General features: G+C 42.2%; 1 protein-coding gene across 1 annotated transcript in view; it reads right to left on the bottom strand.

Moving 5' to 3' along the window:
- The window catches only part of LOC147016923 (insulin receptor-like), a 136,391-nt gene that overhangs the window by 43,650 nt on the left and 67,787 nt on the right, over positions 1-24,954 (bottom strand). Inside the window, exons 9-12 of the mRNA XM_085847954.1 lie at positions 23,088-23,295; positions 18,618-18,889; positions 18,028-18,164; positions 14,621-14,786 (exon numbers count right to left, since the gene is read on the bottom strand). Of these exons, the coding sequence (XP_085704080.1) occupies positions 14,621-14,786; positions 18,028-18,164; positions 18,618-18,889; positions 23,088-23,295 (783 nt within the window). The remainder of the gene's footprint in view (positions 1-14,620; positions 14,787-18,027; positions 18,165-18,617; positions 18,890-23,087; positions 23,296-24,954) is intronic.

Raw genomic sequence — 24,954 nt, 5'->3', positions numbered from 1 at the left:
AAGCACCAGGATGACAGCTTATAGTTGGGGGAGGGAATCAACCCCAGACCAGATAGCCCAAAGACGATTACAATACCTTTGAATTGTCCGACTAGTTCCGAATCAACCGAGATAACACATTATCACCAACAATAAATGGATGCAAAGCTGTGGGAAAGGAATAATATAAAGATGCCAACACTGTATATGAAGCAAAACGGAAAAACATGTTCTCACATACATTAAACCTAACCTCTGCCATGATGAAGAGTACGATTTGTATCCCAATGATAGGCTACATCTGGATGCAGACCTCAACCCAAATCTAATCTGCTTGCTTTTGCGACTTCCCCAACTCATCTGCCAAGTTTCATCCAAATCCATCCATAACTGTTTTCAATATTATGCTATATACAGTATCTCTCAATGGTGAAGATCACTAAAATAAATAAAAAATAAAAATTCTCCAGATCTTCACTGAAATCAAATAAACTGGCTTTCGTCACATACCCAACCTGCCCACCAAGTTTTGTCCGAATCCGTCCATAACTTTTTGAGATATTGTGTTGTGTATAGTTTTCAGCCCTTCCTCTTAATGGTGAAGAATCACTGAAAAAAATTCTCGTATCCAGAACCGGATCCGGATCGTCACCAAAATCTAATCATTTGGTCCTTGTCGCACACCCAACCTGTACAACAAGTTTGTTCTGAATCCATTCTTAACTTTTTGAAATGTCATTCTTACAGATAAACAGAGAGACAGACAGACAAGAAGGCGTCAGGCGGTAGCCTGAAAGGTATGATGAAAATCATGCAAATGACGTCACTGTCACCTCGACCTTTGAACATGGTTGCAATTTGGTACCTGCGCCTTGAAGCATTTCCGAGTTCTCGTCTTTTTAGTCCCTAAAAAACCCTACACAGGTACGTTAGCATGGGCGACCTCGTTGCTATGGAAACGATGTTACAAGTCAATGGATTGCCGCCATTTTGGAAATGCGTCATCCGTCCCCCAGCCCCAACAGAAATCTTGCATATTTATAAATGATCGGATTTGCAAATCTGCTCGGAAATTGTAGGTGATATTTTCCAACTCATTTGTGTCAACTTTGACGGCACGAAGCGCAAGCACTTTTGGTCGTATCTGTTTTATGCAAGCGACATCACTGTGACCTTGACCTTTGACATATATAGTCAAAAAAAAAACATTGGCAGGCTCACTTTTGTCCTTCTGAATGCCCCTGGTAAAGTTTGACGAAGATAGCTGAAAGCGTTCGCCAATTATCACACTGACGGACAACTATACAAAATGAGATAGAGTGACGTTTGATGAAAAATTTTCAATTTTCGTCATCCCAAACAAACAGAGGTGAAATCATAACGTCCATCTCCCTTCAGTGGCAGAGGTAATAAACATTGCTGCAACAACCATCCTCTATGTTTTTGAGAAGAACACTAAAAAGGTACACAGCACCTAAGGGTTATTGGAAAATTTAATAGAGTTTCCTCATCATAATGGGATGAAAATAAAGCTAACTATATTCTTAAGGATTGTGAGATGACACATCGAGAAAAGTAATTTTAAAAAGTTCTGAGAAGGCCAAACTTACATTGTATTATTCATTCATGTTATCCGCACAGAAATGTTACAACTGGAGGGGGTGGCGGAGGTGGAAGACTTGTCTTTGAAACGATCTGAATAAAGTTCATATTCTCTTAATTAACAACCATCCTTTTCATACAATGTATACGGTTAATAGAAGAGCGTCTTCTAGTGGAATGCAGAACAAAGCAATATGATCCTAACATTATTAACAATAAGGAATAACTAGTCTTGCTGGTGAAGGCCAGTGCCGAGTTGCGTCGACAGATAGATTAGACAATTGATGGAAGTAACAGAACGTTGATCAAGGTGTCCTAACCGTCACAGGAAGCAAGCAGAAGTTGACGTTTCTAATGCAAAGTAGCTCTAAAGAAGGGTTAATACCCGAAACGTCAGCTTCTCCTTGCTTACAGGTGGTCAGCACACCTCAATCAGCGTCCTCTTGATTTCATCCAATGATCCTTACATTGATACAGTATGTTGTATCTTCGACCTCGTTACTGTGGATAATACTGCTCACATGTGATATTAAACATGTACCATAATCTTTATCGAGGATTTGTGTAGTTGAAGGCTGAAATGCTGGTTGTTTCTTGGCAGGATTAAATGCTGGTTGTTTTGCTGCTGTCTTCGCAGTAGTCAGTCAGGGAATGTCCTTATTATGACAAATAATGTAAAAAAAAATATTCCATGTGCTCTGCTCAAATGATCTGTCGTCCATGTACTCAATTTTTTTTTTCAAAATTTGTAATTTGCCCAGGGTGTCGGCAATATCTCGCCAACACTTCACGAAGGACAACATGCGATCTTTAATGCCCACCAACGAATTGATGCTGTCGGACAGGACGCCCAGTTTAATGTCCATCCGAGAGAATTCACACACATTGATGAAGCACCCTACCTGTACAACACCAGCATGACACAGTTTACAGCTGGTTCGAGATTCAAACTCAGGCGAAACAGCTCACAAGTGAGTGTGCATACCTCTCGGCTATCCTATTGTTCATATTGCTAGACTAATAACATTTCAATTTCAGTGTCAGAGTGAAATTACTATCTTAATCTTGTTAACTTACACACTGCTATGAGTCAGAGTCATAATAAAAGTATAATTTCCAACAAGCACAGGATTTAACATCTTAAAGTTATTGGAATTATTAACAAACATTACAGCATCATGAACCCAAACATGATCTACCACGAAACTTCAATTATATAAATAATTTTAGGTAAAACAATAAGAGTGGAGCTCATGAAAGAACCAATTAGCTATCACAGTGAGACAATGGGTTATGAATGAACAGACCAATGATGCATCACAATGAGAGAGGGTAGGGCGAATGAATAGACCATTCAAGTGTCGTAAAAGGGGAAGAATGCTCAATATGGCATTTCCTAAATGACATGAATGCTAAATGAGGCATTTTGCACGTTAAAACGGACTCGGTTTTGCTCACTGAGCACTTTTAACCTGCCTTTCCTCGAATAAAATCTGTGATTCAAATTGTCTCTTAAACATAATTTTCAGCATTGAGATGAAAGAGAGGCAATTCCAAAATGATAAACCATAATTGATCTATTCCTGAATGCAAATCAGACTCACGGGAATATAACGATACGAGAAATATCTGGAGAAGAGAGGAGTCAAGTTCATAACATTTCGTGTTAATCCAATTAGCCAGCGGCGGCCATGGTTATAACCCACATGCATGGACACATGAATAGATGCTTCTCCTTTCACCAATAGATGCAAAAATCGAGAACAATTTATCTTGTGGCCCCAGAACCAAACCAACAAAAATTATATTGATAACAGCATTCACAACTCACACAATTTCCACTCCAATCCCCAACTCCCAAACATGGTTAATAGCAAATAGAATCTTAAACTTACCATGTGCATCAACAAGCCCTGGATATGACCTTCCCAATGGTGTTAAGAAGCACGAAGGTTTGGATGGGATGCCAGTCTATGAACCTATGGTCTTTAATGGGCCCACATCGTCAGGAGTTTTTGCAGTACGGACAGTAAGATATCAACTTTCTGGACGAGTTGATCGGGAAGTTCTCCAAATCTTTCGTTGTGCGGAGGCACAACCCTTTCTCACAGGTACGTTTCCAGGTATTTTCAGCTTCTTTAAAAGTTTTTTCAGTCATTTCATGCTACAATCCTTAACTGGCAGGCATTAAATACATCCAGGCCACCCCGAAGAACTCCATTACTAGAGGTTCTGCACAATGCATGCCAAGCAATCCGGGGAGGATTATATCATTTCTAAAGTGCCGTATTATGTTTGACAAACTAACCTTCTGTCAAAGTTGTGCAACTACCATGAAGGTTTTTTATTAATTAATGAGATGTCACCCACCATAAAGCCAAAGGCCACTCAAGGTGGGGCCACACAAAGGAAAGTATAGATATTAAACAGAAAGGAGGAATCTATTGACATTCCTCTTGAATTGAGGTAGGTTGGGATTGAGGGGAAAGCAGGATGCAGGTAAACTGTTCCAAAGTGATGCAGTGCAGGGAAAAAAGAACTAGAAGAGTACCTCATAGTCTTCCTCCTCAGGACAGATTATAGTGCATGGATGGGAAGGAATTGCCAAATGTGGAGAGTGACTGAAAGTATACTGATGTGGAACAACCTGTGAGAGAGACCCTTACAGCACATTCCGTGGTAATATCTATAGAAAAGGCTCAAAGAAGCAACATAGTGGCAGGTTCCAGGGGTGATGCCAACTCCTGTCACACCAGAATGGCAGCATGTCACTGGTTTCTGTCAAGGAGAGATAGGTGACAGGCCGGAGCACCAGCCCAATTATGGCAATAATACTCCATAACAGGTCACATAGTGGCCTTGTATAGATGGAGCAAAGCAGCTTGAGGAAGGTATCACTGAGCATGAAATAAGCAGTCAAGGTGCTGGGAGGCTGTTTTAGTTAAACCAGAGATGTACTTTTCCCAGCTGAGGTTTGAGCCGATATCCAATCCAAGCAGACGGATAACAGGAAGTTCCAGCAAAAGTGAAGATTGCGTAGACAGGGCTGGAAAACAAGGTGATCTTGAACTAGAGACAGACAACAAGTGGGTCTTTTTGGTCGAAAGTAACAAGCAAATCTTTTCCCCAGTTAATCACACTCTTGGTCTTGATTGAGAGTGGTACTGGCATAGACACAGGAAAGAGGAGACAACGTTCCTGGGTAGGTAGTATACAGTGTTGAGTCATCTGCGTAAATGCTTAGCTGAGAAAGAATCCTGTGCAGTTCTGCAAAACCGCATGCCTATAAGGCAATGGCACCCAACATACAGTGATCCCCAAGCAGTTATTTTCTTAACTTGCTCCTGTTTACTACGATAGTGATATAAATCTAACTCCAGTCTTGATATTTTAAACCTTATAAATGCCTTTTGCTTCTCCTTAATAGTGTTCCTTATCTCACTGCTCAACCACCCTGGTCTCTTTCTACTTCTAGTTTTACACCTCATTGGAATGTACTTACTCCCCTCAAGGTTTGCCTTCCTGAAATCGAATAGCCTTATGCTACTATCCTGAACTCAAACTTGATCCTAAATGCTCCCATACATCCGCCTCCTCCACCATATTGAGTATGTTACTTAAAAACACTGCACTCCCTCTAGTGGGCTTATCTACAAACTGAGATAAAAAGCAATCCTGGACTAAATCTCGGAAATCCTAATCTGCTTTGCCCTTTCCCTGTTCCTGGACCCAATATATCCCTGGCAAGTTAATCCCCCATAATCAATACTCTTTCCTTACCACATGCCTTTTGAATTCTTCATGTACCACTCATTCCTCCTCTTCCTTCACACCCGGAGCCCTATGAACGCATCCGACCAGTATCTTACTGTTTTTACTATCCCTAATCTCTACCCTTACAGAACACTATACATTAATTCACTCCCTAATATCACCCCTTTCTCTTGATGCAATGCTGTCCATCATCCAGATTGTGGCGACTCCTCCTAATCTCTCCTTCCAATCACACCGATACACCTTGTAGCCTTCTAATCCTGTCCTCCAGTTCCTCTCCTCCTTAAACTATGCCTCACTCACTGCAACTATATCATACTCATCGCTATCTACTTTGGCCTCAAGCTCTTCCATCTTATTGTTTAAACTTCTGGCATTGGCATATAATATATTTAACTTTTCCCTTCCTGAAATTCTATTGTCCTGCCTGGCCTTACTCATCACCATGATATCATCAGTTCCTTCCTTAATCACGTCCCCACCCTACACTGACCTAAAAAAAGCCTCAATTCCTTTCTCAATTCCCACTACAAACCTTGCTGCCCCCTTTCTGTTTAGTGGTATGCCTGGTGTTGGCTTCATGGTTAGGGTGGTGGCCTTCAGATCCGAGGATCCTGAATTCAAATCCTGCTCAGCTGTTGAATTAATACCAAGTGGGGTTGACTCAGCCTGTCATCCTGATGATCTGTCCAGGAATGTGCCCAATAGCCCAGGAGACTGCTTTGGCAGCAATGACACTGAACAGTGAACATAGTATGGTCCCACTCTATTTAACATATGTCCATCATTCTGGAAACACTTCCTTTGCCCCTGAAATGATTCCCACTGCCTCTTAATTGCAAAACCTTCCCCCCCCCCCCTACACCATGCTTCCAGCCATTGGTTGACATGACTGCTTAAAATTTCTATTTAATTTCCTAATCTTGGGAGAATCCCAGAAAGCATGACCTCACAACCCTTTGCTTGTAGCCATTTACCCAATATCCTGTATCTATTTTTCAAAACCTCTGAATAAACTTTCCCTACAATCATTCGCACCTAGGTGTACCACAACCAACAAATTCCTACCATGACCAAATACAATATTGTTTACCCTTCCTTCAATGTTTCTAACTCCTGCTCATTCAAAACTGCACAGAACTCTATGCCTACGATCCTTCCTACAGAATGAAGAATATACATATTTAATAGTCTCATCACACACAAAAACTGTCTCCCAGACCTCACGTCTACCAATCTATATTGCTGCACCTTCACCACTGCCTGCACTCGTTGCCTCACCACTGCCTCACCACATATCTTGGACATGTACGGACTGATTATATTCGTACTTGGCAGAAAGACAACATATGATGCATACATAAGCATACCATTTTGTTTCGTGATGCGATCCAAGATGGCCGACTGGCGGCCATTTTAATTGTCAAAAAAAATGCGGTGTCGAACACGTCTTCAACCATTTCTCGGACAAACATTTACTGATCTTGTTCAAACTTGGTGCACAGATAAAGAATGATGCTTTCCATAAACACGCCACATATTTTTGAGATCAGATCGAAGAAGGCCGACTGATGGCTATTTTGTTACTTGAACGTGTCCCAACCATTTCTCAGACATGCAAGGTCAAATGTTGTTCAAACTTGGCAGAATCGCAGTACACGAGGGCATGCACATGCATCTCACTTTATTTTGCGATCTGATCAAAGATGGCCATCTGATAGACTGGTGGCCATTTTAGTTGTAAAAAAAAAACCCCAATGTTGAACACGTCCTCAAACCATTCTTGGACATGCGTTTACCGATCTTCTTCAAACTTGGCACACGGATAAATAATGATGGCTTACATATGCACGTCATTGATTTTCGGGATAAGATCCAAGATGGTCGATTGGTGGCCATTTTGTTACTTAAATGCGTCTCCAACCGTTTCTCAGACATGCATGGTCCGATTTTGTTCAAACTTGGCAAACGTCACATGTTGCAAATGTTGTTTGTCACATGATCACTCAAGTAACTTGCGCATGCACATAAATCTTGTAAACATGGGCTCGCCCTTTAACTCCGTACAGCAAAATTACTAAAACCACAGGGGCTATGACATTTTATGTCTTTTTCTCCTTGTTTTACTGCATTTTCAAAACGACGTCGAATTTGTGAAACAAAGCCAGTGAGGTCATAGCTTGGGAGGCGTTCTTGCATATTTGTAAGTTCTCTGATATTGTTGGGGCCATACGGAGTCATTCCAGTTGACTGGTGCGGATCCTGGAGGGTTGCTCCAACAGTCACCGTAATGACCGGCCGAGTCGGAGACCCCAAGCCAGATTACGTATCCCCTGTCCTGATACCGTACTGTTGGGGCCTCCAAGTTGACCGAGCATTACCATAATTAGCGTCATATCCCTCATCTCTATTTAATGGCTGAGCTCGCTGAGGGACGCATCGTCTGGCTGGATGCACGATGTTAATTTCCGTTCCCAATTAATCCTTAACAGACTTTCCCAATTGCAAAAAAAGGATCACCATGGTTCACATTCACCCTGAGACCAGGTATGTTTAATTATAACAATACAATGCTCACAGGGGAGGAAATACAAGAAGCAATGCAAAATGATCAAACAAAAACAAGAATGACCGCACTGTGGTCACAACCTGCGACACAAAATAAATATATTTCACCTCCTCTGTCCACTCAACTCCCTCATCCTTGCTCATGCCCCACATGCCTATGTGGTGAAAGCTCGGTCTGAGAATAATAAAAATCATTACCCACGGCTCAGATTACATTCTCTAATCCGTCTCATTAACCTTGTGCTGTGTCTGTCCCGTGTTCCCATGTGAATGAATAAGATTAGATCGATAAGATTCATCGTGATTCAGGACAGGGGATTTACCTTTATATCTGGTGTGTGTGTGTGTGTGTGTGTGTGTGTGTGTGTGTGTGTGTGTGTGTGTGTGTGTGTGTCACTCTCTCTCTCTCTCTCTCTCTTCTGCCCTCCTACTCTCTCTGTTGTAATAAACCTTTTGTTTATAAAAACCTGAGGTGGTCATTCAGGGTACAGGACTTTGCCATGAAGCGCGAGTGAATCGGCCTTAAAAATCCGGAAACAGGCCGATTTGGAAACGCGCATTTAAAGCACTCTTAAAAGATGAACAGCACGATTGGTAAAAATATTTAATGTGCTATTAAAATATTAACTTGACACCCCTCATCCATGTCAGCCTCCGACACTGTTATATCAGAACGAGCTGATTAATCACATGGTCAGGGATGTTTAACCACAATATGGTGCCGTTCATAAATTACGTAACACTATTTTTTTAGGGATGCGAGTACAGGCTTGATTTAACTTTACTAATAATTATTATTCGACATATGATTAGATTTTTCGGGGTACCTCATCATGATTAACACTCGACGCAAACAAAGCCAATGAAAATCTGATGCAACAAACCCAGATAGTGTATTAATCAACAAAGGCTTCCAGGCCTAATATGTTAGGCCCAACAGAAAATCAAGATGGTGGCCATATCATTTTGTCTGGGTACCATGGTGGGTGGAGTCAAGTGACAGATGTGGGTGTGGTCCGGCAGCTGACCGACCAATCGGTGTACAATTTAAAAATCGACCCCAACAAGAATCACAACAACAACAGTAACAGCAGCAGCAGCAATGCAGAGCTCTTGTCAACCTGCGACATGTCACAGGTAAAAACCAAATTAACCCTTACCAATCATCCACATCCCTGAAACCAAAGGAACAAATGGGAATCCTAAATTATCTAAGTTCCTATCTGGGCCCAATCATTCCACACTCGAAAGACAGAGGGAATCACAGGACAGAAATACCCTGCGGTTTCTGGCGGTACACCGCAGGATAGTTAAGGTCAGGTCTCGGCCACTCTGACAGGGAATGTGCTGCTGCGTCATGTCACTCTGGGCTCAGAAGGAGAGGAGAGGGCATATCTTTGGCGTCAGCAGGATGTGGCTCTGGTGCTGCTCTTTCCACCAAAACTAGTGCCAACGGCTTCGTGAATGTTTATAAAGGAAAGGAATATAAAGAGGAATATAAAGGAATATAAAGAGAGGTTTATGAAGGGTGGAAGATAAAGCAAAGGCTTGCAGGGATGGTGATTTTAAGACACATACATTAAGAGGGGTGGGTATCATCTATCTATTGCATATAATGACACATATCTAATATCACCACCACATCACCTCATGCTTCCTTTACTCTATGACATTTATGAAGAAGCTAACTAAACTACACTATGTTAACCCCTAGGAGTCATTTCCTCAACAATATTTTGTGAAAATCTATTTGTGCGTCATCTCAAATGCATGTTATCTCCACTTTTTGAGACTGATGGCCGTTCATATGTGTGTGTGTGTGTGTGTGTGTGTGTCTGTGTGTGTGTGTTTGTGTGTGTGTGTGTGTGTGTCAGTGTGTGGATGTGTGTCTCCTCCATAACTCCAAAACCATGAAACCTAGCAGCCTGAAACTAAGGGAACTCTAAGGAAGTGCATGAGTGAAAATTGAGTGTTTGGGTTCATTAAAACACCCCTTTTGAAGATTATTAATTAACAGGGTTATTTAATCATATCATTTATCAGGCGATCTGCGACCACCCCGCTCTGTCTGGGGTCTTGATGCATTTCCTGGGTTACCTCGCTTGGGTCTGAAGCCACCATGTTTTCTGGCCTGCTTAGCCATGCCTTGACTTGGAAAAGGCTGCAACGATTTCTTAACGATAGTCTTTTTTTCTCTCTCTCTTTCCTCACTCATATTAATGAATGCCTGTTCATCAGAGCTACGAATCACTGGGTACATTGCAATGCTTATCACACCTGGAGACGCCAGCGTTCGTGGCATTATTTCATTTCCGCCCGTGTGATAACCTCGAGAATCTCTTAAACTAAGCTGGATTACAAAATTTAAGCTCCAGAATCGAACTCAGCAACAGTTCCGATGCTAAAAAAAAAGTGCTCATTTGTCCAATTTGAACATTACTTTGGTGTTTCCGGGTGCATAGTTTTATTGATGGCAATTGGTAATCGATATACCTATTTACTTTAAGAAGGCATTTCATAAGGTACCACATTGGAAGTTGTTAGCCAAGGTGAGGGCTTGTGGAGTGGCTGGTCAGGTAGCTAATTCAATTACAAACTGGCTTTGTGATAAGAAGCAAAGAGTGGCTGTGAGTGGGAGGATGTCTTGCTGGGAGGATGTAAGTAGCGGGGTACCTCAGGGATCAGTACTGAGGCCATTCCTATTCATGATTTACATAAACAATTAATTTAGATAGTGGGGCAAAGAGTAGGCTTTCCAAATTTGCAGATGACACAAAGCTTGAGGGTAAGGTGGAGAGCAGAGGGGTAGTGATCAGATTCAGGAAAGCATTGATACTTGCATAGATTGGGCAAAAGATTTGCAGATGGAATTTAACCTGAACAAGTATAAGGTGTTGTGGATGGGGAAGAATAATGAAAATAGAGATTACATGATGCAAGGGGCAACTTTTGGAGAAGGATCTGGAGGTGGAAATAAATACGGGAAGTTAGCAAGCAGCACAGTGTCAAGCAGCTACTGTCGTGGCCAAAATATTGGCACCCTTGCACGTTTTTCAAATAATGCACCATTTCTTCCAGAAAATCGTTGAAATAAAAAAAAATATTTTGGTATCCACAAATGTAATTCAATTGCTTGCAGTGGAACAAAACCAAAAAAGCTGAAAAAAATACTAAATCTTTGCTTATTCTACACAGAAATCCTAAAATGGCCCAGACAACATTATTGGCACCTTTTAGAAGTTGTTAGAAATAATTAGATTTCAAGCAGGTGATTCTCCTTTATTTTCGAATTGAAATCACCTGTGGTGAGTAGCAGAGATGCCTGCAATATAAAAATTACTCATTCAACCAGTTTGAATGAAGAAAAGGAGTCATTCTGCTGTCTTGTGTCACTGTGTGTCCCACAACGAACACAGAGAAAAAAAAGAAAAACCACAGAATTGTCTAAGGAGATCGGACACAAGATTGTAGCCAAGCATGGACAATCTCAAGGCTACAAGTCCATCTCCAGAGACCTTGATGTTCCTGTGACCACCGTACGTAATGTTATTAGGATGTTTAAGGCCCATGGCACTGTATCCACCCTCCGTGGATGTGGCTGCTTGAGAAAACTTGATCGAAGATTGCAGCGAAGGATTGTTCGAACGGTGGAGAAAGCACCTCGATCAACTGTCAAACAGATTCAAGCTGACCTTCAGACACAAAGTACGACAGTTTTAACTCGTACCATCCGTCGCCAACTCAATGAAAGGGGGTTCTATGGTAGGAGATCCGGGAGGAGCCCACTGCTGAGAGAGACACATAAGAAAGCCCAACTGGAGTTTGCCATAACACACCTGAACAAGCTGAAATCCTTCTGTGAGAATGTCCTGTGGACAGATGAGACCAAATTAGAGCTTTTTGTTAAAGCACATCATCTCTATTTTTACAGAAAGCAATATGAAGCCTTCTAAGAAAAGAACACCTTCCCTACAGTCAAGCATGGAGGAGGGTCAGTGATGTTTTTGGGTTGCTGCATTACCTCTGGCATTGGGTGCCTTGAATGTGTGCATGGCATCATGAAATCAGGAGATTATCAAGGCATTTTGGAGCGCAATGTTCAACCCAGTGTCAGAACGATGGGTCTCAATTGAAGGTCATGGGTCTTGCAGCAGGACCCATGACCCCAAACACACTTCATAAAGCACCCAGGAATGGTTCAAGACAAAATGCTGGACTGTTCTGAAGTGGTCAGCAATGAGTCCAGATCTAAATCCCATTGAACACCTGTGGGGGAGATCTGAAAACAGCATTTGGGAGAAGGCACCCTTCAAATCTGGGAGAACTGGAGCAGATTGTACAATAAGAGTGTGCCAAACTGCCAGTAGAGGGGCGTAGGAAGCTCATTCATGGCGATCGGAAGCGCTTGACTGCAGTTATTTTGTCCAAAGGTTGTGCTACTAAATATTAAGTCGAGGGTGTCAATAATTTTGTAAATGCCATTTCTTTTAATTTTCTGATTTAAAAGGATATATTAAGTTCTGAATCAATAACAAAGGTTCTGTAATATGAACAGTGAAATAATGAATTGTGGAAACAAAATACTTTTGTCAATTTCAACTTATTTTTCGAAAAAATTGTGAGTTATTTGAAGAAAGTGCAAGGGTGCCAATATTTTTTGTCACGACTGTATATTTAAAGCAAATAAGGTTTTCGGTTGTATTCAGAGGAGGATCATTTATAAATCAAAAGAGATGGTGTTAACATTGTACAGGAATTTAGTGATGACCACATCTAGAATATTGTGTGCAGTTCTGGTCACCACAACTCAGGAAGGACATAGATGCTGTAGAGAGGGTTTAGCGCAGGGCTACTAGATTGATTCCAGGTCTAGCTCGACTCAACTATGAGGTGCAAAATCATGCCAATGAAACGTTGCATGAGCAAAATATACCAGCAAATAATGGCTGAAGGAGACAGGGCTTCATGTACACGAGAAATGAGGCAGTTACGAGGAGGTATGGAAGAGATGTTTAAGATAATGCAGGGTATAGACATAATAATAAAGTGCAGAAGAATTATTCAGCAGAGTAGACAGTGATAGGACCAGGGGCCATAGCTTGAGAGTAAAGAAGAGGAGAGTTATAATGTTATTATGGTATGGGTCTTTCACTGAGAGAGTAGTTAATGCAGGGAATGGTCTCCCTGGAAAGGTAGTGGCAGCAGAAACAGTAGATAAGTTTAAATTGGAATTAGATAGGTACCTGGAAGTATTGGAGATAGAGGGGATTAGGGATGTTGACAGGACCTTTTAGGTCGCTTGAGCATTGATGGGTGATTAGTGCATGTGTGTGGAGTGTTGTCTGTGGGGATCCCATAAACGGGTGGTGTGTGGTTGATGTTTTGTTTTTTGGTTTTTTTTACCCAAGCCCATGCCCCCTCCCCTGAAAAGAATGGGGGGGGGGAGAAAAGTTACAAAAAAACCTACAAAAACTCCAAAAAACCCCCACAGAAAACACATAAAGAAAACCACATCTTGCATTTTCTTATTTTGATCTGGTGTTGATAAATTAGTGTGGTGTTGATGTGGCACAGGTATGATGGGCTGAATGGCCTCCACCAGCATCTAATTTCCTTGTAATTCCTTGTGATATGATTGCGGACACACAGACACAAAAATCGAGACCAAATCCATTAGCCCCATTTCGGACTAAGTCAGGTCAGGTCAGGTATGGGAGCATGCGCCGGAGCAGCACGTCGCTGCATCCACTTTCCGGCGGGATTCCAAGGGCCTCCACCTGGCCATCCCCCAGTCAGATGCCTGGCCCACCCCCATCTCCTTGAGATTCCGATCAATCTGCTGCAACCACGAGGCACATGGTCGGCCCATTGTCCTCCTCCACTCACAAAGCTCCCTCACTGAGAGAATCTGGTGAGCAGGATCAGCGTCAGGAAAATGAGCCACATGTCCATACAGCCGCAGCTGATGCTCACGGACTATGCAGGTAACAAATCTAATTTGAGTCTCTCTCAGCAACCACTTGTTGGACAGAAAGTCTGACCAGCGATAGCCAAGGATTATTCGAAGAGACCTGGTACCAAAGGAATTAAATCTCTTTCTCAGATCCCTGGTCCGAGTCCCAGTCTCATCCATAGAGCAAGACTGGAAGCACCAATGACCTGAAGACTCGGACTTTTGTCGTCCCGCACAGGTACCGGCAGTGCCACACCCCATGATCCAGTAAGTCCATGACTCCCCAGGCCAGACAAATACGTCTGTTGACCACTGGCTCACAGCCAGCAGAGACATGAATATCACTGCCAAGGTAAGTTAATCTCTCCGTGACCTCAACATCTTCGCCACAAACAGGATAGCAGCATCCACGGTGTCAATATCTGAGCATAGCCAACCTCTCCAACCTCAATATCTGACCTGACATGACACTAAGTCCAACAGGGGCTAATAATGCAGAACCTCAATTCATTTTATTTTAACTTTACTGTATCCACCAGGAACCCCCATTGCCCCCCCCAACACTCACCCACCCACCCCTCCCTTCCCCCTTCCTTGTGATTTTTCCAGGCATACACACTTTTAAATTCTGTGATCTGTGCCTTATACTTCTGTAAGCAGAGTACAGTATAACAAACAGTGATCATACAACAACCCCCAAAATGGCCGAGGATAGTTGAATGACCAGGATAGATCAGAGCTCACCTTGGTTGGTTACAAAAAAGTGAACTGCCGGTGTAAATGAGCCATTTCCAGCGAGCGAAACAGCTCGGATATATGCTGTGTAGTTTCCAGATTGTAGATTACGGAGGTAGAATCCACTAGGGGTGTTCAGGTACTGATTCCTTGATACACATATTTGATGATCCATCTACAAAAGCAATAAAACAAGGGTTTGTCTGCTTGCTGTTCCAATATACGTATGACCTCGCAATGCTAGCTGGGCTCCAGAGTTCAAATGTCAGATAATTTGTTGATTTGTCGAATAATGTCTTTGTAATACACATTAAAATACAATGATATCTCCAAATGCACTTGTCTACATGCGATATATACATATACTGTACTAGCAAATACCACCCGTTGCTTCACTGATGGGAATACTGGGAGGGGGGAGAAAAAGAGGGGGGAGATAGAGGGGGAGTGTGAGGAGGTGGATGACCGAGAGTGAGGTGGTGTGGGGGAAGGGAAGTCAGTGTGAGGTGAGAGGAAGGGAAGGCAGACGTGTGGTGGAGCATTAATAATGATTCATACTGTCTCATATGCCTCGTGTTGGCTTAATGGTTAGGGTGGCGGGCTTGGGATCCTTGGATCCTGAGTTCAAATCCCACTCGGCTGTTGAATTAATACCAGGTGGGGTTGACTCTGCCTCTCATCATTCTGAGGTCAGCAAAATGAGTGCCAGCTTGCTGGTACCCTGTGTCGAAGTGGTGACCCATCCAGGATTGTGCCCAATATCCAAGGAGACTGCTTAGACAGCACCAACGCTCTTCACAGAGTATGGTCCCAATGGATGGCGACTGTCTCATCAAAATGATTCTCCATAGAATAACAGTGAAGATGGAAATGAAGTAATATCAGAAATCCATTTTCTACCATACATCCATCCATTGTGACCAGACTCTGTGCAAAGCGTAGGTGCTGCCTAAGCAGTCTCCTTGGCTATTGGGCACAATCCTGGATGGGTCGCCACTCCAACACAGGATACCAGCAAGCTGGCACTCATTTTGCCGACCTCGGAAGAATGACAGGAAGTTGTATATTGCTATCATAATGGTGAGAAAAAGACAATTAACAAAGGAAGACAGACAGACCATTATCTATATATTACTAAACTTCTCATCTTGTGTGTGTGTGTGTGTGTGTGTGTGTGTGTGTGTGTGTGTATGTATATATATATATATATATATATATATATATATATATATATAAATATATATATATATATATATATATATATATATATATATATATATATATAAATATATATATATATATATATGCATGTATGTTCCAAAAATACAGCCAAAATGATACACGACAGTGCAAACATTTTAGGGCCATCTAACTCACCATTCACCTGTGGTGTGCCGTATCAAGTTTCGTTCAAATCGGGCAACGAAAAAAAATTATTAAAAAATCAATTCCCAATTCAGTCAAGTACTCTTTGGGAGAATTTGATCAATGCAAACAACCTCAGCGGTATAGTTCACTGGAGCTATGTTTTGGTTTTTTTCCTTGAAATGATTTTTTTTTTCATCAACCGCTGTCACAACGGGAACCCAACAGGTTCACGGGTCGTCTAGTAACCCTTAAATGTGTAGGTCTTTCCTTCAGAGAAATTGCAAAGAAGCCAAGGTGTCAGTGAGTGCAGTTTCCTGCACTATCAAAAGGCACTTGGTAACTGGAGGAAACTCTGACAGGAGGAGGTCTGGCAGACCCAAAGCCACAACACAATCAGAAGACAAGTTTCTGAGAGTCAACAGCTTGCGTGATAGGCGGCTCACAGGACAGCAGCATCAAGCACAGCTTAACACTGGTCAAAGTAAGGAAGTCTCAGTTTCAACTGTGAAGAGAAGACTTCGAGCTGCAGGTTTGACAGGTCGAGTGGTTGTAAGAAAGCCATTGCTAAGATGGCAAAATAAGAAAAAGAGGCTTGTCTGGGCCATGAAGCACCGCCAGTGGACTACTGAAAACTGGAAGAAGGTCTTCTGGACCGAGGAATCAAAATTTTGAAATATTTGGTTCATCAGGCAGGGTTTTTGTATGTCGTCGAGTAGGCGAAAGGATGGTTTCTCAGTGTGTGACACCAACTGTCAAACATGGAGGAGGAAGCGTGATGATCTGTGGCTCTTTTGCTGGATCCAGAGTCGGCGACTTGCACAGAGTGACTGGCACCCTGAACCAAAAGGGCTACCACAGCAATTTACAGCGCCATGTAATACTCTCTCGTCTACACCGAGTTGGTCAGGGGTTAATCCCACAGCAAGATAATGACCCAAAACATACCTCCAGACTATGTCAGAACTACCTTCGAAGAAAAGAACAAGAAGGTGGACTTCAAATCATGGGATGGCCAGCACAGTTTCCAGACTTCAACCCTATCGAGCTGGTTTGGGATGAACTGGACAGAAGGGTGAAAGCAAAGCAACCTACAAGTGCAACATATTTGTGGGAACTTCTGCAACAATGTTGGGAAGAACTTTCCGAACAATATTTGATTTCCATTGGAGAAAGATTGCCATGAGTGTGTTCGGCTGTTATATCTGCAAAATGTGGCTACTTTGAAGAGTCAAAAATTTAGATTAAATTTTGTTCCTCAAAACGATTCCATGATTTCTTTTTATCTGCAATTGCTTATTTGTTCTATGCTTTAATTTCAGAGTACATTGAAACATTAAACTGCTTAAATTTCAGTAAAAACTGGAAAAATGGGGGTGTTCTAAAACTTCTGACCATAGAGTAATTCAAAATACCTATCACTGCAATGGAAAATGTAGGGACATGTATACTGTACTGTACAGGTTGGGGACTAATAATACCTACTCCCACCTGGAGCAGTGTGCTTCATGATACACATTTACATGGAGAATTGGTCCCTCCCTCCACCCCCACCCCACCCCCTCACAAAACCACAGACAAAGATAAAAACACCCCTCTGCACTAATTGGATTAATGATGATCCTATGTAGTAAGTCTTGATGTAATCAGGCCAGAATTATAGTAATAGTGCGACAAACAAACTTACAAACACACAAACACACACCAGTGCGTGAATTATTGTATGGATTAAAGTCCCCACCCCCCAAAGCCATTTTAGTTGTTTCTTATATAGTACCTGAGTTATGTTAGAAAATAACTTGTTATTTGGGTCACACAAAATGTGCACAATAACGCAACAAACCAAAATCACAGAATCACAATCAAGGCGTTTCCTTTTCTGAAGATAAAAGTCTAATACACTGAGATGATCAGATGATCCACTCATCATGTGCAACTTCTGGAACTTCAAGAGTGTGCACCTGCTTGACAAGTGGAGAACACACACACACACACACACACACACACACACACACACACACACACACACACACATACACACACACACACACCTTGTGCTCTTGGCCGAAATGCACCTCGTATAGTAAAATGAGGCCATTTGGATGTTCTGGTTCATGCCAGCTCAGGTGCATCACGTCCTTCTCCACCAAACGTACCACCACAGGCCCTGGGATATCGTCTGCATGAGCTTGTCACAACCAGATACATCATCAATCAGATATAATTCACATTAGCACCAATCCTCATTGAAATCAAAACCCCTCGGTTTTTCCACCCCAATGGCCGCAGAATGTCGGCGTTTTTAACACTTTCTGATAACCATATGTTGTTTGTGCAATTGTATTAAAAAATAAATCCTCCACCTCATTAACTCTTTACTCAGGCAGCAATTTGGCCATTCTGGGGAAGATTTTACTTCTACAACGTGCTTCGGCAAACACACTGGAGGAATGGGAAAACACAATAATCCCACATGTATTATCACAACAGTTATCATAAAAACAGTGTGGTGCAACAGTGTGTATTAACTAAACAGTGAGGTTTGTTATAACTAAAGAGTGATATTCGTTTTCAGTAAACAGTGAGGTTTGCTATAACAACCCAATAAAGGCCTGAGGCCCAGAAGTGCTTCCAGACATACCCATCGCGAGGGTGCGAGAAAGGATGTAATTTGCTGCACTGCATCCAACACTCTCGTATTCGTGGTTACAGGCATGGACCTCCACAAGGTACATGGTAAAGTGCTGAAGACCTGAAATGACAATTTGCTCTTGAGCGAAAACGTTTGTTTCAAAGAAGGGGAACTCAATATGAGCTGGTGACCGCTGTGTCGCTTGTGGAGATGGCAATGCTGTGGAATGTGTTGTGTTGAAGTTATATAGGCTCCTGGAGGTCACTTGTGGCTGAGGAGTCCTGTAGAGAGACAGGACAAAGTCAAGATAAACATCCATGATGGTAATTAGACTAATAACATCCTTATGAGCTTGTGCAATTGGCAAATTCCCTTTCCATATACAGGTGCTGATGTAAGAAGTGTTATACCTTGTGGTGATTACTGAGATAAATGTGACTGTTAAACCACCTTGCACTTTTTCAAATTGGGCAATTCTCTCTCCTGAGTTTACATCAGCAAGCTCACTTTCGATTGTTTCAAGAACAGCTACTTGCTTGGTACTTGACATGTCAACGTTATTGCCACTCTCCTCGACTACATGTTCTGCAAATGGTTCAAACATTGGCTCTGCCAAATCTGCTCTTCCCTTTTCAGTCATCCCCAATGTCAAAGTGCAGCAAGTCCAGTTTAACTTCACCGTTGGCTTTGTGCGAGTCAGTCAGCCCAATAATGGTCTCAACAGAACCATCAACATCACCTTTGAGAATAACAGAAACTTTTGGTTATATTGCTACGAATTTGTAAGCTTACTGCACACAACAGCCAGGTCCTATAGATCAGTTATATCGGTAAGTATGTGTTTCCAGTTCGGGTCCCGTCCCCTGTGTCTAATGGGAATTAAGTGTACGTGCGCTGTGGATTATTTTATAGATAGGATTTTACATCACTTACAACAATAACAACAACGCCCATATTCGTTTTTACAACAACAACACTCTGCTCGCAGCATTCTCCGCGCGCTCGCTGGTATGCGGGTGTATGTGGAATTCCTTTGGAATGGGATTCCATTCCAAATAAGGTCACAAAGCGTTTTGCTTTGGCTGTGCGCCAAATAAGGGTATGCGTCATTTTCTGCCCAATGAGCGATGAGCAGACCAGAGCCGGGGCGGTCCTTGGCAAGAAGGTGGAGCCGCGATACGCCGTCCACCCAATGGGAGCAGGCCACGGACGTGCGGACCGCGCCCCGAGGGACAGAAGAAGGAAGGAATGATAGCGTCCCATCGGCTCGAAGTGCTTCTGTCTGGTCTGCGCTGACTGCATCGCGCACTTCTGTTTGGTCTGCGCTGACTGCATCGCGCACTTCTGTCTGGTCTGCGCTGACTGCATCACGCGTATCTGAGGTGTCTCATTTGGCGCATTACTCCAGGAGGTCGACCATCTCATCACGGGAGATTAGCTCCTCTCGCCTCTTCTGGATTCGGCTGTCCTGGTCTGTCCTTTGGTGACTGGTGCTCCAGGAAGGTGCGCACATCGAGCCGTGCGAACGCGGCCAGGTAGCCAGCACGTTATCCTTACCTCCAGCTCATGGTATCAATAAAGGCCACAGCCATCATTTCTTCTGGGTATCTGTGTGTGCTGGTGTGTGTCCGTGGGCCCCGTCTATAAGTAGAATTGTTAAGTGCCTCTGTTCCTTGTACATTATTTGCCTTGCCATATTCGGATAACTCTGCCCTTACATGCTCCCCTCGTCCCCCGACTATTGTTAATAAATTCCCCTCTTGTTGAATTTACCAGGTCGTCCTTGTCCTTTCTACCATTGTTTTGCCATGGTGCGTATTGGGGATTAGGAAGGTCATTGTTGCCGTAATCGTGCAATTGGCCTGGCAGGATTCTGGTACTCTCCGCTCGGGGTACGACTCGGATCCAGCTCGGTAACGGCCTGCATCGCGCAGATCCTGCCGAGGGTGAATTTCCCCGGTAGTTTGGACGACGTGGGTATTTAGGTATGTTGAAATTGGCAATTGACCCTATCCCACGTGGTCGACCTATTGGTGATCTTCGGTCCGATAAGGGACCCGTGACCTTTCGGATTTATCTGAAAGGTATGACCTAAATTCCGGGTGTTTGGTGGAGCCGACTCAACTGCTCCCCTTAGCTTAGTGGTTGTGCTCGCTGCCGAGACCCGGCCCCACAACAATATCACCTCTCCCTTGACGGTATTGTTCCAAGTGTTCTGCCGCTCCTGTAACTTTGCATCTATCCTTTCTCCATTCAATTCTGGCTCTCACAGCCTTCATCAGCTCACAACCACTCTTGTTCTGTTGCACGATTTTCCAACTTTTGCACCTTTTCAGCCAAAACACCACCCTGGCGCGACACAAAATCCAAATTCCTTTACCTGCTGCAGCATTCCAGCCTCCACCCAGGTGGGATAGCCATCCAGATACTCATTTACTTTGTCAATTATTATATTTGTTGACCCAATTTCTTCTTCCAACTTTTCTCCCATTTGGACAGCCTGGGTTTTACCCTCTTCTATTTCCAATGTCAATTCTTCCAATCTTTGCTTAAATTCAGTCTCCAATTTTTCCAGTCTGTCCTTCATTCGGAGTTCCATTCTAGTCTTTACTCCATCAATTCATATCCCCAGTTCCTGTGCTATTCCCTTCATAATTTAGTTCATTTGATCAGTGATGCCTTTTATTTTCCCTTCAATTTTGCCTTCCAATTGTCCATTTATTTCCTTCAATTCACTCATTTGTTTACTCATTTCATTCCTTTGGGAGGGGGACAGCTCCTACCCTATCATCATCATTAAGCTCCCCCCGGCTCACTTCCTTCATGGTCCCTATCTAGCACAATCATTGCCATGTCATGCATGTCCACCATTTCCCGCGTGCGTTCAATCTTCTCAGGAAAAAATATATTTGCCTTAAATTTCCAAGCCTTCGTTTCTCCCAACACCAATTAGCTATACAATTTGTACCTCGGTCCTACTACCCCCTCTCTCTCTATGGTAGAGAATTGATCGTTTAAAATTTTAGATTCCCAATACTTTTTTTTTCTTTAAGCTTTAGTTCACTCCGACATGAAATGTCGTGGTCCCGATGGATTAAAAAATCACACCCTTGATCAATAAATGTCGACCAGGGTTCAAAAAATCCCACTTCTGACACCAGCTCTCATGTCCAGGGGGTTAAATTAATTTACCCCGATCCAATTGTCATGGACAGGGAAGTTAACACCAGCCTGAACAGATCGCCAAACAGTTTTGTCCTTTGGAGGCGAACACGTGATCTTTGGAGATTAATGGCACGCGTGGGATGGAAGGTGGCAAAGGCATGTAGCAGACAGAAGCACAGCACAAAGGTTTACACTCAAACCCATGACAAATAGACAACACAAGCAACTTAAATAAAGGTGGGGGTTTATTGAAAATAAATAAAATATTTACAATAGTAATAATTCAAAGTGTAATAATAGAAATGGAATGTGAGGTGAAACAAAATTCCTATTTGAGGTGACTCCACACAGACTTTAATACAGACCAGGGGACAGAATAAATAAAAGAAAAATCCTCCCTTTCTCCCAGCACTTAACTGGGTGCGCAGAGATGAGTTTCTGGAGCTTGATATTCACCAAAATTATCCTTAAACCCTACCTAATTAACACAGCACTGCTCCCCCCCCCCCCCCCCCCGTGTGGTCACACATAACTTAAGCTGACAGTTTCTCGACTTAAGTTACATCAAAATGCCTCCAACACGTCCACAGACCACGCTACTCTATACAATCCATTCTTTTCTTTGAAATTTCTCCATCTACCCCACAAACATAAAAATAATTTGAGAGGTGTATTGCAGAACGCAAATCCCTATGCGAGACAGTATTACAAGTCATTATAAAATATGACAATTATCTGCATGAACACCATAGACATCATAGAGGTGTGGGAATAATCATACAAAATATCTGACTGTTTGTTTGACTTCTATGCACCCCTGAAATGCTGGAAGGAATGAGTTGACAACTGGTAGTTGTACTCGGTGTGTTGGTTTTAGATGATTAAAAAAAAGGAGAAATCAGAGCCCACGGGGTTCAGGGTGAAAGGAGAATGCCAATTTTCTCCAAGTAATTTTGTATCATATAGCATCACCTGATAGAAGCTTGCATGGCAAGGTATAATAAAATACACCATATGCATCATAAAATTGGGAGAATTAACCCGTCTGTATAATAATGGGTTATTTTCTTGGTTATAAACCAAGTTGAACCGTTTATTGTTGCCGTAATGGATGTAGAAAGCAGCAAAAGGCTCTGAAAAAAATTGTAACATTATGCAGGCATGCCATTTATGCAAAGTGGGATAATAAAAGTGTTTTTCAACTTTTGAATCTTCTGGACAAAGGCAGAATAATGACCAAGTCTCGTTAAATCCAAATACCACTGCACCCTCCCCCACCCATCTTCACCTTCTTCCTCTAAATCCAGAACTTACCGAGGCCTGAACACCTCATTATGCAGAAAGTTTTCAAAAGCCTTCTGAAATGCTACTTGTTCTCGCTCTCGCTGCAGCTCGCGTTCTGACTTGGGACACGTGCAGCACACATCTGAATTCACTCCACCAGTTCCTAATGAGTTCACCCAGCCACCTCCAGCTGAATCTGGTATTAGAATCGTTGGACCTCTGGTCGGCATCTTGAGGTCTGTTCAAGTACATAGCGTATTGTTGTCAGGGGTTCTATCAGCCAGTTGCTCATGCTCAACCTGTGCTTTTCAATATTGTGTTAATTAATCACAAAATCGTCTTAAGAACCTCACGTGTTTACCAAATCAATCTTAATGTGGTCGGGACATAATTTTTTTTTTTTTTTTACAATCATATCAGTTGCTTTGTCTGAGATAAACCTCTGGATCCAGGTTTAGCAACAATAATAACGTTTCACAATTTCCATTTTTACTTTGGAATGAAACCAAAATTTCAAACTGCTGAATTACAAAAGAAAATTATCTAACTTGCGAAAAGAGGTGTTACAATTACAATTCGACAGAAACATTCACCGAATGCTGCTGTTCTTATTGTGGATCAGGTTTGTGCTGTTAACACATTCTCTAAATTTGGAGTGTATTTTCACTTATAATTAAAACACGTGGAAGCACAAAAATAACATTCACTTTTAAAACTAGCTCTTCGTCCACAATTCAAATAAAACATACGAACCTGCTTAAATGAGAATCCAATCACCGTTAACCATGTTCAACTTAAAGTAACATTTGAGACGACAGAATTTAGGTGTTGTATTTTTCAATTGTGAAATTGGAAAATAGATAATTTATCAAGTGAAACAAATTTTCCTCGACCCATGTTTTATTTCTTTGACCTCTGACCCATAATGTCAAGGAGTGAAAAACAATCCTCCATTATTGCTTTTCCAAGTGTCTTAATTGATTATACAAATCAGTCACTGAAACACTTTCAAACTTCCACACGTTTCTCAGTATCTTGCCACGTTGATGGTTTGTAGATGAGCCCACAATCTTGACAGACCGACGGTGCGTTCATAACAAGTCGTAAATCCTTCAAGGCTCAAATTAATCCTGGACGTGTCGCTGCTCCATCTCCGAGTGAGGAAATTTATTCCGATTGGCCGTGGGGACCCAGACTCGTGGGAGCGATGAAACAAGGATTTATCCACTCAACCATCGAGCCACTCGTATTATGTGGTTGCAGTAATACAAGCAAGGATGGGTTTTTATCGACTGTATATTTAATGTAGAATAACGATATAACAATGAGCACAACACCTTTATCCTATGTAAATCAATTAAATTGATCAATACCACAGTGGGTTTAACTACATTGTGTATGATGAAATTTATTTGACAAACTTGTATTCCTGTAAGTCTATTCTATTAATATTAGGCTCCTTGCAAAAAAGTTAAAGAACCAACCTGTAATCTAACACCATGACATTATTTTTCCATGGCTTAGTTGAGTCGTTGATTTCATGCTGGAATGGTTTTATGAATCTGAACTACATGGTCAAAATGAACAGTTTTTTTGCCACAGACGAAAGATGTTCAAATTTCATTAATCTGCGATTGTAATCTGACAAGTTTAATCATTTTTATCCCACGCATGCAAAGCGAAAAGCCGTGTTAAGCAATTGGTTCGTGTCTGTCCATCCGTCAGTCTGCCTTATCAGTTTATGATCATCAGTTTATAATCGAGGAACAACTTATTTAAATTGAATGTTATATTTTGAACACAAATTTTAACATTAACAGGAAGACAAGTCTGCCGTTTTGCAGTACCTTGTCTCAGAATTCGTCCCAACTGCATTATGCGCAAAGAAGAGTGTGAT

Source organism: Eptatretus burgeri, chromosome 11 (genome assembly GCF_056783735.1).
Source record: "Eptatretus burgeri isolate ZD-2024b chromosome 11, Ebu_testis_v1, whole genome shotgun sequence".
Taxonomy (NCBI): domain Eukaryota; kingdom Metazoa; phylum Chordata; class Myxini; order Myxiniformes; family Myxinidae; genus Eptatretus; species Eptatretus burgeri.
The sequence above is the reverse complement of the archived record's forward strand: the minus strand, read 5'-3'. Positions and strand labels throughout refer to the sequence as shown.